Source organism: Carettochelys insculpta, chromosome 10, assembly GCF_033958435.1.
Source record: "Carettochelys insculpta isolate YL-2023 chromosome 10, ASM3395843v1, whole genome shotgun sequence".
Taxonomy (NCBI): Eukaryota; Metazoa; Chordata; order Testudines; family Carettochelyidae; genus Carettochelys; species Carettochelys insculpta.
Window position 1 is genome coordinate 31,778,112 of NC_134146.1, and position 17,599 is coordinate 31,795,710.

A 17,599-nucleotide genomic window follows, 5' to 3' on the forward strand; every position below is an offset into this window, starting at 1 on the left:
AGAAACAAACAAAAAAATGAAAACTGATGAATCAGATACATAGAACAGAAGGGGGGCAAATGGGGGTGGAGGGTGGAAGGGGAGGGAAAATGACTTACTGCAAGAGTCTAGAGAGACACCTATAACTTGATTTTTTTCAGGTTCTCTAGCATTATGATGTTTAAGCACAGCCTCCAATAGGCCTCAGGAATAGTTGTGAAATGCTCAAGACTTCTGCTAATCTGGCCCAAGCTTTCAGTTTGATCATCTCAGAAATAAGGAACACACAATCAGTGGTTGTGAAAAGTTTAAATGAATAAGACAAGCATCACACAGGAACTCTGTGGCAAAGACACAATCCCAGTCTACAAGATGGCTTCCAACACCTTTAATCATGAGATTATCCTCTCCTTTCCTGTAAACTCCTGCCTCATTCACTACAAACCTTCCACCTATGGCAACAAATGAGACAGGAATCCTATGGACAAACATCTCATTCACTACACAACCCTGATTAATTTCCTTGGCATCGACTATCCTACTCTATGAAAGTGACAGGAGTCCTGTGGAAAAAGTAGTATGTGATTGGTCATTAAAAACTGTATCATAATGCCTACACACGAAGGCTATGTCTGCACCTGCATTCCTCTTCCTTCCCTTTTTTATGGGAAGAAGGATTCTTTCGAAGATAGGGTTTACTTTCTCAAGAGCAGTGTCTACACTGGTTTTCTTCTTTCAAAAGAAGCTATTTTGAAATTATATGCAAATGAAGTGCCAGATATGTAAATATGAACCTCATTTGCATTTTCAACTTCCCTCATTTGCATGCCGCTTTCGAAAGAGGAATGCAAGTGTAGACACAGCCAAAGAGAGAGAGGTAAATTAAGGTTACCTAGACAACTTCAATAACATTTCCTAGCTTTTGAGTACATGGCTTTGCAGCCTTCATGTTCTTTTAATGCAGTTTTTGGACATTATTTAAATAATAAGGTTGTTTAATATGAAATGTATATATTTCCAATTAATGGTATTAATCTTCTTTATATGTGACTAAAGTGTTATCGTTATTCTTCCACCAAGGCCTAAATGCAGTAGTAAAGCCTCCATATAAACTGGTATAGGTAGTATGGGATAAGTTTATATTCACGGATTATTTTGAAATGAAAATAGAAGATAGTTAATTTAAAACATATGGGCTATGTCTACACTAGCACCCCCTTTCGAAAGGGAGATGCTAATGAGGTGCTGAAATGAATATGCAGCATCTCATTAGGATAATTGCAGCCAAGGCATTTGGAAAGTACTGCTTTCAGTCATGCATGGCTCGCCTACACAGGGTCCTTTTCGAAAGGACCCCGCACACTTTGAAATTCCCTTATTCCGACAACCAAATAGGAATAACGGGATTTTGAACCGTGCAGAGTCCTTTCAAAAAGGACCCCATGTAGATGAACTGCACGCGATCGAAAGCATCACTTTCGAAGTGCCACAGCCATCATTATGCTAATGAGGCGCTGCATATTCATTAGAGCACCTCATTAGCATATCCCAAAGTGTCTCATTAGCATCCCCCTTTCTAAAGGTGGGGGGGCTAATGTAGACATAGCCATCGTACCACAATGCAGCTGAAAGTTTTTACAAAAGACTCTATGCCAGGGCAGTTCCTCAACATACATATTTTCCATGGATATTAATTAATGAACACGTGCCCACTGAAGTCAGAATATTTCATTACATCATCTAACCTTCAGCGATTTCTCCAATATAGAGACTACAATATGTCAGTTACTATGAAGTGTTTCCTAACAGGCTTGCCATGTATTCATTTATTTTCTACATTCCAAGAAACCCATTCCTTGTAAGAAACTTTCCTCATTCCCACCTCCAATTTAGTCCACTGCTATTTCCAAAACACACACTGTAAAAAGTATTTTCTTTTTTAAATATCTAACCTTGCTTATACTTGGAAACATATGATTACTTTTCTTAAATCTCATCCTAACAATTTGAAAAGATGTTGCTAAGGAGTGTCTAAAAAGCCCTAAGCTTATGCTGAACTTTGAACTGGATCTGTGAACCAATATAAAACTTCTAAATGACATCTTGCTCAGCATCTTGTATTGCTATTATTGGATGTATATTGGCAAGTTCTAGTTAGATACTGGATGACTATACAGAGCATGTATCTGGGTCATCAGTACCAAAACAGAATGCAATGACAGTAATAATAATGTTAATAATGTTTACAAATAAAGTTTACAATTAGCAGGGCTACATTTTTGCAGTTTTTTATTTACAAAAATATTAACTGTTGTGGAATAATATTAAAAAGGAAAACATGGTATGCCTACATCACATTTAATTTAATAAAAAGCTTCCACCCTTACAAAGCATCTTAAGTTTATCCGGACACACACTTAGTTTCTGATTCTCTGCTCCTTACATATTACATTTCTGGGTCCATAATTGCTCTATTTTGGGGTAATTTTTCATTGTTAACATTTATGCATTTAATGGATGTTTACTTATTAACAGAGAGGAAGCCGTGCTCATCTATACACTATCAAAACAAAAAGCAGTCAAGTAGCACTTTAAAGACTAGCAAAATAGTTTATTAGGTGAGCTTTCGTGGGACAGACCCACTTCTTCAGACCATTATTGTTATTTCTTCCTTTTGGTCACTCTGCTCTGGTATAAAATAAAAATCCTTTACACAGTTGTTTTGTATTGTTTTAATTTTAAGACAATATTTGTACTTCAATCATTTTCTAAACTATGCATTTCTAAACTGTCTTTAAAATGAATATAAAAGTGGTTGATTGACAACCCTCAAGACTCTTGAATATTCCAAAGCATAGTTGCTGCACAAGGAATACCTCACTCTTCCCTTGAACCTATTCTGGGCATAACAATTCGAAGGCTACGTCAATATTAGCACTTTGTCATAAAATTAGTCACTCAGCTGTGCTGCTGCAAGGTCTCCTGTATACCTGGCTGCGCTGACAGGAGAAAGCCATAAAATGAGCATAATTATATCACCACAAACAAGCTACAATAGCTATTTTGGAGGGGAATATTTCCCACCTATGTAGCACTTTCACAACAGCACTTTTGTGAATGTAACTTGTCATTCAGAAGGGTGGCCTGTTCATATCCATGCACATTACAAGTTATACCAACGTAAGCAGTAATGTGGACACTGCCAGTTTCCTAAACACCAAAGCTTGTCTCTCTCATCAACAGAAGCTGGTCTAATACAAGATGTTCTCATCCACCTGGTCTTTCATTAAAAAAGTCAGTTAACGTTAACACCCACAACTGCGAACAGTACTGTGCATATCTAAAAAGCCCTGTACAGAGAAAAAAATCCACAACTGATCCACAGAGTTCTGCGCAGATAAAAGATTTGTATCCTCTAAAATTAGTGGAGGATACCTGCATTGAAATCCACAGATGTTGATACCTGCAAATTTCTAGGATTCTAGATAAAATTTGTATCCACTTCAGCATCCATATTTGCAAAATGAGCTGCAGATATCTGCACTAACGTCCATGGATGTTGATACTTGACAATATAAAGTGGATATCCACAGATTGGCAGGGCTCTACTGATCCATATCCGCCAGGTTTATCCTATTGGCAATCTGGATTTGATTTCCATCCACACAACAAATCTGGAGGGGGAAGGGCTAGGGAGCACAGATCAGCAGGCAGTACAGTGCAAGGAAGAGGCAGACAGCAGGAAAGCAGGGACTGGTAAGGGGCAGGAGGGACCTGGGGACAGAGTTCCACTGGTCAGTACTCCCTAGGCAGCAGGATGAAGAGGGACAGGTAAGGGTGGCCCTCAACCCTTCCTGCAGGTGTATTCAATATGCAGCTTCTTTTCTTCCTTCCTGTTCTGGGAGTGCAGGCACCTGCCCTGGCGTGCCACTATTAGTCACTACAATTTTGAATTTAGCCCACCCACACACAGGCAAATGTTAAGTATAATGAACAGCAAAGAATACTTTCAAGTCTCAAGGCTTCTAATACAGAGGAGATGCAACTTTCCTTTCCTCTAACACTGCAGGAAAGAATTAAAAGGATTTTAATGGAGGAGAGACAGGGGCTTGAACTCATCTTTAGCTAGTGTTGCCAGTGAGAAAAAAAATCAGATAAACAGATCAGCATAGAAACAGTTAACAATAGTGCCTGACAGCATCAAGGTGTCTCAACATTTAGATCAGTGGTTCCCAGACTTTTCCAGGAGAGCACCCACTCTAACAATTCAGGAAGACTTGGTGACTTGGTAGGGGAGGTGAAAATTACTTACAGCAAGAGTCTTAAGTGGGCTGCCTGGGGTGGCTACAAATATCAAAGGTGGAGAAACTGTCTTTGTAATGCGTGATTGCTTCTCTATTCACAGCGATAGCTACTGGATGTGGCAGCCTTAAGGAGCTGCTAATGGCTTCTCTGAGAGCCAAGTGCAGCTCTGAGATTCTGGCAACCCTTAACAAATCTAATCATAACCCATGTTTGGGTCCAGAATCATAGTTTGGGAATCCCTGACTTAGAAGAATGAGGTAGCTCATATCTTGAGAACTGCTGTTTCAGGTTGCCCATTTGCAGAACCAGGAAGACAGCACTTCATTAGTTCAAATTATTTCTCATTCAGGAGACAATTTTTATAATAAAATTTAAAATCTCCTTCTTTAGGCTTTTTCATGTCTAAATAAACCTTATACATTTATGTGTACAGATATCAAGTCTTAATATAGCTGGGGTCATAATTTGGAATGTGAGCATGATTTGAAACCCCAAACCAACACTTATTACTAGAATAATTTTATAGCCTCTATTCATTGTGTCAAAGAATTCTGCTCAATGAGATTTTGCAACATCACAACACACTCATTTGGGACATAACCCCATTAGGTACTTAGCAGGAAGAGGTCTCAACAGGAAGTGACTCTCAGAATTGGGGCCTTAACTGTTGCAGCTTTGCGCAGCTCTTTATATTAGGTATAAATATGCAATAGCCCTCTGAACAAGAAGTCTCCACAAATTCACAATGGATCTATCAAAGACTTTAAATTTTTTAAGATTGCTGTATTTCATTTCTCTCTCTAAATTATCAAGCAAGGGAATTTTTGTTACAGAGGTGGTAAGCCTGTGACTGCATTTGAAAAATGCTCAGCAGGCATTAATAATTATGATTGGTTGTTTTAAGTAATACTTCTCTTGCTATATGTGGGATTTACATTTGAGCAACCTGAATTCTAACAACGTTTTCATTTTGTTTTTTAGAAACAAGTATATATTGATATGGACAATTGTTCACAGAGATAGCTACTAATGCTGGTATTTTGTCCACCCTCAGCTCGACTACAGAGCTCTGTGTTTCACATGCTTCCTCCCAATAGCACTGCCCCCTGCACAACTTCACTCCTCAGTCATGCCCCAGGCAGAGTCCTGTATCTACAGTACAGCGGACCCCTGACTTACACACAGGGTTGCATTCCTGGACAACCCCGTGTAAGTCAAATTTCGTGTAAGTCAGGACCAAGTGGGGGAGGGGGCTGCCGCCTTTGGGTCCCCCGGTCCTGGCTGCACCTGGCTCCCTGCTCCCATGAGTGGCAGGGAGCCCAGAGGCAGGCGCAGTAGCACTGGTCAGTTTCCTGGCTCCAGTGAATGGTTGGGAGCCAGGAAACTGACTCATGCTGTTATAGGGGTCAGTTTCTTAGCTCCTGGGAGTGGCAGGAAGCTGAGAGTCAAGTACAGCACCTTGTGGGAGCCAGGAAACTGACCTGCGCTGCTGCACCTGGCTCTGGGCTTTCCACTGTTCACAAGATCCAGGAAACTGATCAGCACTGGTCAGTTTTCCAGCTCCCACAAGCAGAGGGGAGCAGAGACCCAGGCTGCTGCCTGGTTCCTGACTCCCCTTTACTCGCTGGAGCCAGGAAACTGACCAGCGTAGCAGCCCTGGTCAGTGCAAGTAGAGGGGACCCAGGAACTCCCCACAACTCATAATTTTGACTCACATTATTGAAAGAAACGTGTAAGTCAAAATCATGTTAAGTCATGGGTCTGCTGTAACTCACCAGCACCCCCTCACCTCACTCTACAACACATTCCATTTATCTTGCCTTGAGTCCCCAGAATGTTCTTTTCCCCCATCTCCACACATCCCCCAATGTCACCAGCATTCTTGCTTTGCACCCTATCTCCCCTCCTACCACTCAGCTGACTGTAAAGAAGCTGCAGTGTGTGCTAGGAAATTAAGCATGAGCATGAAACACAGTGCAAGGCAGGGGAATGAGCAGGAACATCAGTGGCTTATAGGTGGCTGAATGGGAGCATTGGAGGGTTTATGTTTAGGAAACAGGGAGGTGAATGAAGGATCTGTAGAGTGAGAGAACAGTCTTTCTACAGAATATTGTTAACTTAGCACTGATTCTGCAACATAGCATAGAGCTATGGGGATCGATGCACCAATGCTGCAGCACAGAAATCAGCTCTCCTCACTGCACATACCCTATTCCCTCTACCACCAAAGCCTTCTGACACTAACTAAAAGCTTCACAATTCAGAGAGGTAGCTGTGTTAGTCTGTAGCTTTGAGAACAACAAAAAGCCTTGTAGCACCTTATAGACTAAGATATTTTGGAGCATAAGCTTTCGTGGGCAAACACCTGCTTCATCAGATGCCTCTTGCTTTGCATCTGATGAAGCAGGTCTTTGCCCACGAAAGCTTATGCTCCAAAATATCTGTTAGTCTATAAGATGACACAAGACTTTTTGTTGTTCTAAAAGCTTCACTTAACTATTATGTTTCTCTAAAACCCACCACCCAGTTCTGCTTGGCAAGACCCCCACCTGCATGCTCCTCCTTCTCACTACACATGCCAGTTTTCTTTTGGGTAAGTTTTAACTGGAGATGCACAAAACTGGAAGGGACCTTATGAAGTTATCTAGTCCAGTCCCCTGCCCTCTTGGCAGGACCAAGCACCATCCCTGACATCTATTTACCCCAATGCCTAAATGGCCTCCTCAAGGAGTGAACTCACAACCCTGGGTTTAGCAAGCCAATGTTCAAACCACTTACTACGGGCATCCATCCCAGAGAGATTATAGTAGGAAACACTTTTCACCACTTTCCTGTCAGACAGGTTAGAGACACCAGCATTCCTTCCCTTAGGGCAGGTTATAATGGGAAATCACTCAACACAAACTGGGATGAAGTGTTTGCTCTTTCTTGACCAAGTTCCTCCCTCCCACTTTCTCCAGGGAGACTATAGTGGCTTGCCACTCCAGACCCTTGTATTTCAAGGCTAGAGGACTTTCCTCTTATCCACCCACTTCCCCAGGACAGGTAACAGGCATACGTGCTGGAACAAGGAGTACTTGTGTTTAGAACTTTCGTTTGGTTCAATGGCTCTCAGCAGCTACGCTATACTGTTCCAACAGCCCTGAGAAGACGGGAAAACCCGTCTGGCTCTTCCTTTAGCAATCTACCTGACAAGGCAGCTGGTCCGTCTAGAGGTATAAGTCTCAGGCGGGGAGAGCGGATGGGCGGTGGAAAGGAGCCTGCCACCGGCACTCGGGCCACTGGCAACCGCCAGACCCTCACAGATTGCACGCAACCTTCCTCCTCCCCAGCTAAGGATGTCCTAGAGCTCCGGACACAAGGCGGGGGGCTGGGGTGCCACAAGACCACTTACTAATCTCTCTGTCCGCTCCGCACGCTTCACAGACGCTCGCAAGAAAACTGCTCGTCTCTATAGCTACTTCCCGCGACATTTCCTAGACTTATCCCCGCGCGAGACTTCCTTTCTCCCCCCCTTCACCTAAGGGACCCTCCCAAGCCAGGTGACACGTTGATGACGTAATCGCATCGGCCTGTTAATTAACATATTTTAAAATATATTTAGTATCATTTTATATTTTTCGTTTTTTTTTAAAATATTCTTTTTAATCTCGCCCGCCACCGCCCAGGCCATTACCAAGCAACTGAGCTCCTCCCATTAACCTCGGTCTCATTTAAATTAGTAGGACTTTTTCCAGACTGAAGCGCCTTTAAATAACGGTCTTTTGGTTTGCTTTAAATTAAGAATTACCTAAAACCTGTAAACTATTTTTCTTGTATTTTTACCCCGCTCCGCGCAGTAACGGAAAACAACATGGCGCCAGAGGATTTTTTTTTCCTCCTTTCAAAGCTGCGGGAGCCCGACAGCCGCCCCCCCTTCTTTACCCAGAATGCTCCGCGCGTTTCTAACGAATTTCGGTTCGAGTTTGGAGTTTGGGCGCCATTTTCGAGTGTAGAAGCCGCCAAGCTGCAGCAGGCAGGAGCCGAACTGTCCAGAGTCAGCGTCAGCCGAAGTCTTGACGGGGCAGCTCGCCGCCTGCTCCACGTCTCAGGTACTAGCTCTGCCTGCTGACAGGACTGCGAGGTCTGGGGCGGCTCGGCAAGCAGCGCTTCCAGTAAAGTGCCTCGTAATTTGTCTGGGGACAGGTGGAGCTGGGGGCTCTCTTCCCTGTAACTGGAGCTGGGAGACCTCCCCATGGAGCCTGCCTGGGGGGGGTAGGCAGTAGTGTTTTCTACGTAGGCTGCCCTGGAGGGTTGGGAGCAAGGGGCGGCGGACTTTCCTTCCCCCTCCCTTTCTTTTCCCTTCCCCCACCCCTAGGGAGAGCGCAAGGCGGCGGTTCCTCTTCCCACTTCTGTAACCTGCAATCCCGCTGTGTGGGGCGGCTGTCCGCCCGCCGCACCACGCCACAGTAATTTACCCTGCCCGAGGACGTAGCCGCACTCCTCGCGCATAGAGAGGCGGTGTGATTGTGTCTCTCGGGACGGCGACCTCTCTGTCATCAGTGTTATCTAGCGAATCAAGGCTTGGGGCGGGGGGGTCCATTGCAACCTACGAGAGCGGATTCCCCGTTGTATCCTTATGGACCTATGGGGACCCATTTTTCCGATACCAATCACTGGAAGGGGTCAAAATTAAAAAAGAAAAAACAAAGTCATATAGCGTCTTGAGAACTTCAGAGGCCTGCTTTTAATCTTTCTGCAGATTAGGGACCTCTTTGTAATTGGATTTTCAACCACTTCTGACAGTTATACCCGAGGGAAACCCCTATAGATCCAGAACAAGGGGAACTTTAGGATGACTGGTTGATTTCAAAACAGTTCTCAGGAAAACGCGCAGCACATCTCTCGTCGCCGACATCAGTTATTGTCCTTAATTGAATCTTTTTCAATGGGGGACGCTTTTTTTTTTTTTCTGGTGTCCCTGTCGTAGTGAGACTCACACTTAGCAGAAGGTTCCTAAGTATTGCTTTTAAGAAACACTTTTGATTTTGATTTTTCTGGGCGGTGGGTATGGGCATAAGTGGGTATTAGATGATCATGGAGTAATTTGTAAGTGATTCGTGCTTGGAAAGATGATCCAGTTTGAGTTCTGAGGGAACTCAGATTTTAAAGCTGATATTTAGATTTGTAATTTATTCTCAATCTATTTTCAGTATTTTTGTATGGTTAACTACCCTACTCAATTTGAGTTAACAAAATCATGTAGAATGTACCATTTTTTTAAAAAATGGAGGAACCCTGCATATTGGGGCATTGATCCAAATTGCCTTAAAACGAAGTCTTGTTCTGTCTTTCCTTTTACACCCCCCCCCCCCCCCCACTCCCGCCTTCCCAAGTGAAGGATTTGTATTTGGGTTGAGGCTGGGGTTAGGTTTGAAAATGTCAAATGATTGGCACCCATTATAAGATGACGTTCCAACCATGTTATAAACTTTCTTGTCTGTTTTTTCCAAGCTAAATTCACCACTTGCTGTTGTGGAATAATTTTAGACTCTGGGGAGAATATTTTACTACTTCAGGCTTCTTGCTTTTCATCTTTCTCTGCTTTTTATTCTTGCTTATTTGGCAACTGCCTTGATACGCCAAGTGATGGACTTCTGTGCTGTTGTTTTTCTTGATCGGGCATTAACATAAAATCTACTTCTGATACTTAGTTTGCTTTTTGCTTGGTGTGCTGTCTTTAAGTGTTGATCATTGACAATAGTGAGCATTTAGCTATATGTCAGGGAGACATACGGTTCAGTTTTATGTCCTTTGGTCTAGAAACTTTCTGTGAATTGGAAATATTATTTGAATAGTAGGGTTACTGAAAATACTTGTTAGAAAATCTTAGGGTATATAAAAGTGCTTCGTGTCTGCATGGGACAGTCATTTATTTTATTACTGAAATGACTTGAGAGCAGTATCGTATTTTTCTTTATCTGAATATGGATGTTTGGTTTTGTTTTGCAACATCAGAATGTTGATTTCAATAGATGGATGTCCCCTACTAATAAATATAAGCCAGGCGATAAAGTTACCTTTTTTAAGGGACTTTACAATATGGTGGCTAAAGGTGATTTAGTTTTTATTTGAAATCCTGATCCTGTCTTTGAAATTTGTATGGATTTCAGCTGAGTACTAGTCATTTGGACACACGTGCATAGTTATAGCCCTTAATGGGTGATACGCCCAGCTATTGGGTCATGGGGTTCTTCTTGTTTGTGTTAGCAAAGGAGACGTATCCCTTGGGTAGTTTGATTGCTTGGAATCTGAGGGGAACAGCCAACAGAAGTCATGCCAAGCAGGAGCACCAAAACCTCCACTGCAGCCCATCAAAAAGGCAAAAAGCCCTTGGAGGAATCCACTAGTGATACAGATGTGGAAAGAGGTGGTGATATATGCCTCAGTGAAGCATCTCCGCAAGGTGAGTGTTTATGATCTTGATGTATTAAGCATATAAATTTAGTAATATGTCTTGATGATAGTATCTTGCTGAACTTAGGGCCATTCCAGATCCAGATTCTTTCTAGGAAGGGTACTGTAATTTTTTATTTTGATAAGTTAAATTTAAATCTGATTTTAAAAGTGCAGGTATGGCTTTGAAAGAGTTTGTATCAGTATATTTTTTTGGGTGAAAATGCTGTTGGTAAGTGATTTGTTTCTTCTGACTAAGCCTAAATTTCATATTCTTGCTATGTTGTCTAGTACTTAAAGTTGTGGTAGCAGGATTATTTTGGCTATAGATATATCCTGCAGTATGGATTTCTTGGGCAGGAATATGTGGCAGTGACTTTACATTCTTCTTAAAATGAATGTCTTTTAGGCAATTACTTCTTACATATTAAACTTATGGTGGAGTTGATTTTTTCTGCTGAAAATACCTGTAGAAAGCTCTTCTGGGTCATCATGTATGTGATGTTTTTAAAAGTAACATGTTTCAAAAATAGTTAATATGTGGAAAGTCATGTCAGTGAGTTGTCTACTTAAAGAAAAAGTTGCTTTTAACAGTTGAAAAATGCTTTTGCTTAAAGCTATAATTGATATCCAAGGGGCCAGTTTGTTTTCGTAACAAACTTCCTGCCTTCCGAGAGTAAGTTGTACTGTCATTACAGTTCTCAGGGCATTGTTCAGCCATCCTCAAATCTCCTCCTCCTTAGAGTGTGTATGAGCATGCCTGAAATGTGGTTGTCCAGTTATTAATTAGAAAGACTTTGCCTATTTACAGGGATTTATAGGCTTTTAAAAATGTAACTGTTGTAATTGAACCCTGTCTTGAAATGTGTATACAATAAAGAATTATGTATTGAAAGAGTGACCCCACTAGTGAACAGACAGGACGTCTTAAACATCTATTTTCTAAAAAACTACCTCCTCGGAAGAAAGGTGCTTTAACTCCACTTAAATTCAGTTTTCATAATTTAAAGTGAAAGTATAGTTTACTAGTTTGTTTAGAAGTAAATTTTCTCACTTTTTTTTTTACTTGAACTAGGTATTTAGAAGGTCTTTCTAGTCATTGAGACATTACATAGTTTTCTTTGTTTTACTTTGAATATTTTTAACAGACTCCAACGGGTTTCTTGATAATCGAAGTTTAGAAGAAATTTTGAGTAGCATCTCTCCTCCCCCACCTCCAGCAATGACCAATGAAGCTGGAGCTCCTCGCCTCATGATAACTCATATTGTAAACCAGAACTTCAAATCCTATGCAGGGGAGCAAATTCTGGGACCATTTCATAAGGTATTTTTCCTATTTTTAGCAAATTCTAAGCTGAAGTAAGATTTCGTTGTGTCTCTAGTACTCCTTACATTACTGTGAACACAATTTATCTGCAAATAATTTGAAATGTGAAATATTTAAAATGGAAGAGTGAGAATTACTTCAATGGTGATTCTGTAATTATATTTAAAGGAGAACAGATTATTTATTGTCTAAATGTAAATTTCTGATACTGTGCCAGGCTTAAATCAGAACTAAATCATGACTTAAGTATGTATCTAGTTTGCTTTATTTGATTTACTGAACAATGTTTAAGGGTTAAATCACAAATAAACAAAAATTATGTGGTTAATTATGAAATTGTTTCTTTATAAACTGTGCTTACTGAGTACAATGTAGCTTTTTGAGTGTACAGGATAAAACCTAGAAGTCTGAGCTAACGAGGTGTGTTTTGAATAGTTTGTACTCTCTTTTTTTTTTTTTTTTTTTTTTTTTTTCCTTCCCCTTGGCAGTAAAAACTAAGCTTCCCAATAGTCTGCAATTTCCTGCACTAGAAATAACAGTATTTTCAGCTGTCCACAAATGAAGTGGATGAAGAAAATTGGCTAGTATCTATTGTAAATTTGAATTACTTTTTTCTTTTTCTGCTATGCAGCGTTTTTCTTGTATTATTGGACCAAATGGTAGTGGAAAATCCAATGTCATTGATTCAATGCTCTTTGTATTTGGATATCGGGCACAAAAAATCAGGTCCAAAAAGCTTTCTGTGCTGATCCATAATTCTGATGAGCACAAGAACATACAGAGTTGTACTGTGGAAGTTCACTTTCAAAAGATCATTGACAAGGTATGTAGTCTTCTGTTTTAAAATAAATAAAATGCTCAGACTTTTTTTGAGAGGGTTGGGAAATTTAACAATTACTCTGTCTTAATGTGTAACTATTTTAGGATTGAAAATCTTACCCATGTGATCAGTTCACCTTTATGAAGTAGCGTACCTCAGACTAACTGGCTGAAAAAGTACACAGCTTCAAGGGGATTTGTTTCTTTGTAGTGCTTAATTTCCATTTTGAGTAGAGAGAACTTTTTAATTAGAACTTCTAGATTACTAGTGTTTAGCAATAGATTATTTTAAAGTTGTTCATAAATACCACACCTTATTTTACCATTGTCGCACTAGAAATGCTCTTTAAGTATTCAGAGTTTGTGCAACTTATTTCATTTTTTTTCTTTTTTAATAACTCTCCAAGACCAGAATGATGTGTTGTGGTTGTTACCCATTATGAAATTTCTTAAAGGTCTGAAGATTTAAAAACTGAATTTTTTTACACCATCAGCCTTGAATATTTGCTATTTCAGCATTAACTCACAGTAGCTTTAAAGTTAATTTTTTCATTGTATGAGCACACTAGATTAGAGTACACTATCAAATTAAGCAACCATAATACTTTCTCCTAAAAAGACTAAATATTTGCTGAAATATTGGGTATAAAAATTTGATGTGATATTTATTTTAGTCAAAATGGAAAAATAAAAATTTTAAAATGTGCATTTTTGCTTTTGACTTAGTGCAGTTGTTTATACATTATTGTTGATTTATTGTTACTTACAGCTCGAAGAAAATTCTTACTTAAAGCATCCTAATATTTTTCAGTAAATTCTTCAGCATTGCTCAAATATTGACTTAATTGTCCAAGAAGTGTTGTTTGGGATAATTCTGTGCATGCAGTTGAAGAAGTAAAAAAGAAAAAGGGTGCTTGCTTTTGCTGTAAATCATAAAACCCTTCTTGAAAGTCAAAAGAGTTTATTTAATAGATTATCAGGGTATATGATTCAGAAAAGGGTATTCTTTTTGCAGATTCTTCATGCATTTTACTTGAAAGGCTGTCTTCATTCAGCTACATATAGATACAAATAAACACCTTTGTATTTATATTGTATTAGCCTAATCCAGTAATTACATTTATTATGGTTTTCATTTATAACTGCAGAATACCTAGAAGCAAATTTCATGAAGTAAAACAACTTCTGAAAGGATTTGATTGTGTTTTGGGGGCTTATTCCTTTAAAGTGGTAGCCACTTCCTCAGATTTTAAATCTGATGCATGTTTCTTTGAAACTTCCTTGTGAAAAATACAGTAAAACTGCCACCAGGTTTTATCTATTGCTTTCAGGTAAAGTAAAGATCTTCTGACCAGCTTAAAAAAACATGCTAAAAACGGATATGTTGAGTAAACTTGCGTATATATACACTTGTTCAATATGTCCATTTTTACTATGTTATTTTTGTGTCTTTTATTTGTACAATAGCTTCAGAGTGATTTAGTTAAAGTAACAACTCTTTCCTAGCCCTATGGAAAAAAGCAAACAATTTTTAATAATACAGCAATTATGTTAAATTACTCAAGGCTTCCTAATGTAAAGATTAAAAGACATAGCCTCTTCAAATTTGAACAAGGTATTTTCTTTTTGATAAGCATGGAGAGTGTAATCAAGAAAAAAAAAATCTCATTAGCTGCTAAAGAGAGACTATGGTGTTTTTTAAAGCAATAGCTGTGGTGAGAGGAGGGAGAGGCATAATATTAAGGCCCACTGAGTTTAAACTCTCTAAAGTGTTTTTATGCTGTTTTCAAGGCTGTTTTTGGAAGCAAAACATTGCATGTTTAGTGAGGTGTGCATGCTTTAAGATTTATTATATGCTTCAGTAGAACTGGGAACTAGGGTACAGTTGCCTTGTAAAAGCCTAAACATGAGGGTAAAACTGCACTGAATGGTACAATCTGAAGTAAGCCTGTGACTTAATATTAACAATTGTTTGTCTGGTTTTGTTTTTTCCTCAAAACAGGAAGGGGATGATTATGAAGTCATTCCCAACAGCAATTTCTGTGTATCTAGAACTGCCTACAGAGATAATTCTTCTGTCTACCACATCAGTGGGAAGAAGAAAACATTCAAAGATGTTGGTATTCTACTTCGAAGCCATGGAATTGACCTGGACCACAATAGATTCTTAATTTTACAGGTAAGTCTGATTAGTTGAGAGTCTAAAAATATATTTTTTTTCTTAACCTCCTAACGAAGTAAATCTGTCTAGGTACTTATATTTGAGGCCTTAAAGTACTCTAGCAGCACATCATGGTTTGCATACTCTAGCAAAAATGCGAATCATTATTTGCTGCTTTGGAAATTTAAGGAAGAGAAACAGCTGAAGATATTTCTAGTCCAAAGGCTTGTACTGCTCAGAGTGGTCCTGAAAATTGGATGGATAGAAGAATTGCTATACTTGTTCCGCCCTAGCAGCACGTAAATATTGGTGTAGTAAAGTAAATCTTAACCCCAATATTATAGTGCTGCTTAAGCGTAGCAGAGATTCAGCAACTTGTTTTTTCTTTACATAAGATGCATCAGTATTGAGTTAACTCAAATGTGAAATAGAAATTTGTCTATGTAGTGTTTTTTATGGCATTGAAATGTTTTTTATTTCAGTGTATTGAAATTAGCTAAGTATATATAGACTGAAAACAACACCATTCGCTCATCACAATCAGTATGCTGTTCACACTTTTTTCACAACTACAGAAAATGTAGTTTTAAAAATACACTTTAAGTATTTGGGTAGATAAATAAGCATTGTCTAATTAAAGGTGACTTCGAACTTTGCCAGTTACATTTAAAAAAAAAGTATTTGTAGAGAATTTGCAGTTCCTATAGTTTATTACCATTTCCTGGTTCAAAGGTAAAGGGTGTGATGTCCAGTATTCACTATTTGAGACAATGCCTCCAAAAAAAAAAAAAAGAGCCTTTAACGCTTACCAATTTAAAAAAATAATTGGATATTGAGAATAGGTAAACAACAATATTTAAATTGTAGCCTGAGTTAAATATGTACAAGAAAATTTACATAGTAGTCTGTACTTTCTAAAAAAAAATTTTTTTTTCTCACATATCCAAGTTTAGAAATAATCTAATATAAAATGGTTGACTTGTATTGAATGATAGTTGTTCAGGAATCTGCTCTGAGACTTCATGGTTTAGTCTATATGTACATTTCATGGAGCAGGTTGTCTTTTATAATTGAATATAGATTATACATCATGTCTTTCACTTTTGCCAAAGGAGCTTCCAGTTTTACCCTTCCACCAGAAACAAACTAGAGGGGTCACTGGGTTTGACTCACTCTAGAAGTCTTTCCTGTAATAATCACTTCACAAAAGAAGGATACATATTTGACAGCTCCATATTAATTAGCATTGTCTCTCCCTAGCTTCAGTGTTGCCTCTTATAATTAGATGAGAAAAGATGTGCCTGCAACACAGGTGAAATTTAAATTGATGAGGATTGTTTTATTTTTACTTTACGTCTGTTGATGTTGCTATAAGTAGGAATAGCAATAAGTGATGTTTTTAGTCAAATTTCTGAATGTGATGAGCAGGGAGGGGTATTGTGGTATATTTATTCTTTTTGAATATTTTATTTATTTATTTGTTATTCAGTGTATTCAGTTATTTCATAATCTTATACCAGATGTAAACACATTTTTCTGCCTATTTTAATTTTATGTCCCAAACACTTTTTCTCTTTAGTTTTAAAATGGTTTTTCTCAAGTACTTGGATGTTGGGGTGGGGGAATATCAGGGAAAGAATCCTACCAACCACATATATATTTTATGTTGGTGGCTTTCCTTCTATTCTTTTCTCTACCCCACCATCCCAACCCCAAAAAACCCTACCTTTTTCCAGAAGTAATGAAAACTCACCTAGTATTAGAGTAGTTTCATGGTTTACCAAAATTAAATTCTTAGAGGGGATCCACAATATGTAAGTCGCATTATTTTCATCTGATGATAGAAAAGCTAGTGAATGTTGTGTAACCAGCATTAGATTCACCACCACTACCTTTTGCCTTTTCTGGCCTGGTGTGGATAAAGTTCTATTGTTAACTGTGCAGAGAGAGAAATACCAGATTTCAGTGCAAACAGGATTTTGTTTTTTTGTTTTTTTTAAATTAAAACCAGTTCATTTCCCTATGCAAATGTGTCTAGAGCTCTGCTTCAGATGCTGCTGATTTGCTGACTCAAAGGGCATGTGAATGGATAACTACCGATGGGGAAAAGTGACAATGTTGAATATTTGAATGCTGAGGATTTTAGCTAAAATATTTATTGTGTAAATGTAAGGAGTATTAGCATGACTACTTTGTTTCAAGGACTTTTTAAATTATGCCTCTCCACAGGATTAAGCACATAATGTGTGTGCTGCTATCCTTTAAGAATCAATAAATAACACTTCCACATAAGTGTTTCTGTTGTAGCTAAAACTGGGATTAATAAATCCCTGTTAAGATTTGAATGGAAAAAAGAGTCCAACTTCAAGCAGTGACTACCTCAAACCCTAACCAGCTGAATAGAGCATAACACGAATATTGTTTTCATTCTGAGGCGAGGGCATAATTCTATTTTTAATTATGGGATTTGGGCCAGGGTGAAAGTTCTGGGTAGAATACTACTGTCCTTACTGATAATGGTGAATGTGGATTGAGAAGTTTATGTAAATATCGAAGGCAGAATATATCCTTCT

The 17,599-nt window shown here is 38.9% G+C and overlaps 2 protein-coding genes across 4 annotated transcripts in view; one reads left to right on the forward strand and one right to left on the reverse strand.

Annotated features, from left to right (window-relative positions):
* The window catches only part of IFT80 (intraflagellar transport 80), a 139,933-nt gene extending 131,693 nt beyond the window's left edge, over positions 1-8,240 (reverse strand). The window contains exon 1 of the mRNA XM_075003704.1: positions 8,209-8,240. The gene's annotated coding sequence lies outside the window, so the exon portion shown is untranslated. The remainder of the gene's footprint in view (positions 1-8,208) is intronic.
* Positions 8,241-8,258: 18 nt separating this feature from the next.
* The window catches only part of SMC4 (structural maintenance of chromosomes 4), a 147,074-nt gene continuing 137,733 nt past the window's right edge, over positions 8,259-17,599 (forward strand). For 2 of the 3 annotated variants that reach the window (XM_075003705.1, XM_075003709.1), the window contains exons 1-5: positions 8,259-8,375; positions 10,534-10,729; positions 11,868-12,043; positions 12,678-12,869; positions 14,868-15,044. In XM_075003705.1, coding sequence (XP_074859806.1) covers positions 10,600-10,729; positions 11,868-12,043; positions 12,678-12,869; positions 14,868-15,044 — 675 coding nt within the window. In that variant the 5' untranslated portion in view covers positions 8,259-8,375; positions 10,534-10,599. Of the gene's footprint in view, positions 8,376-10,513; positions 10,730-11,867; positions 12,044-12,677; positions 12,870-14,867; positions 15,045-17,599 lie in introns of those variants that run through there. The other variant, XM_075003708.1, reaches the window with a different exon arrangement.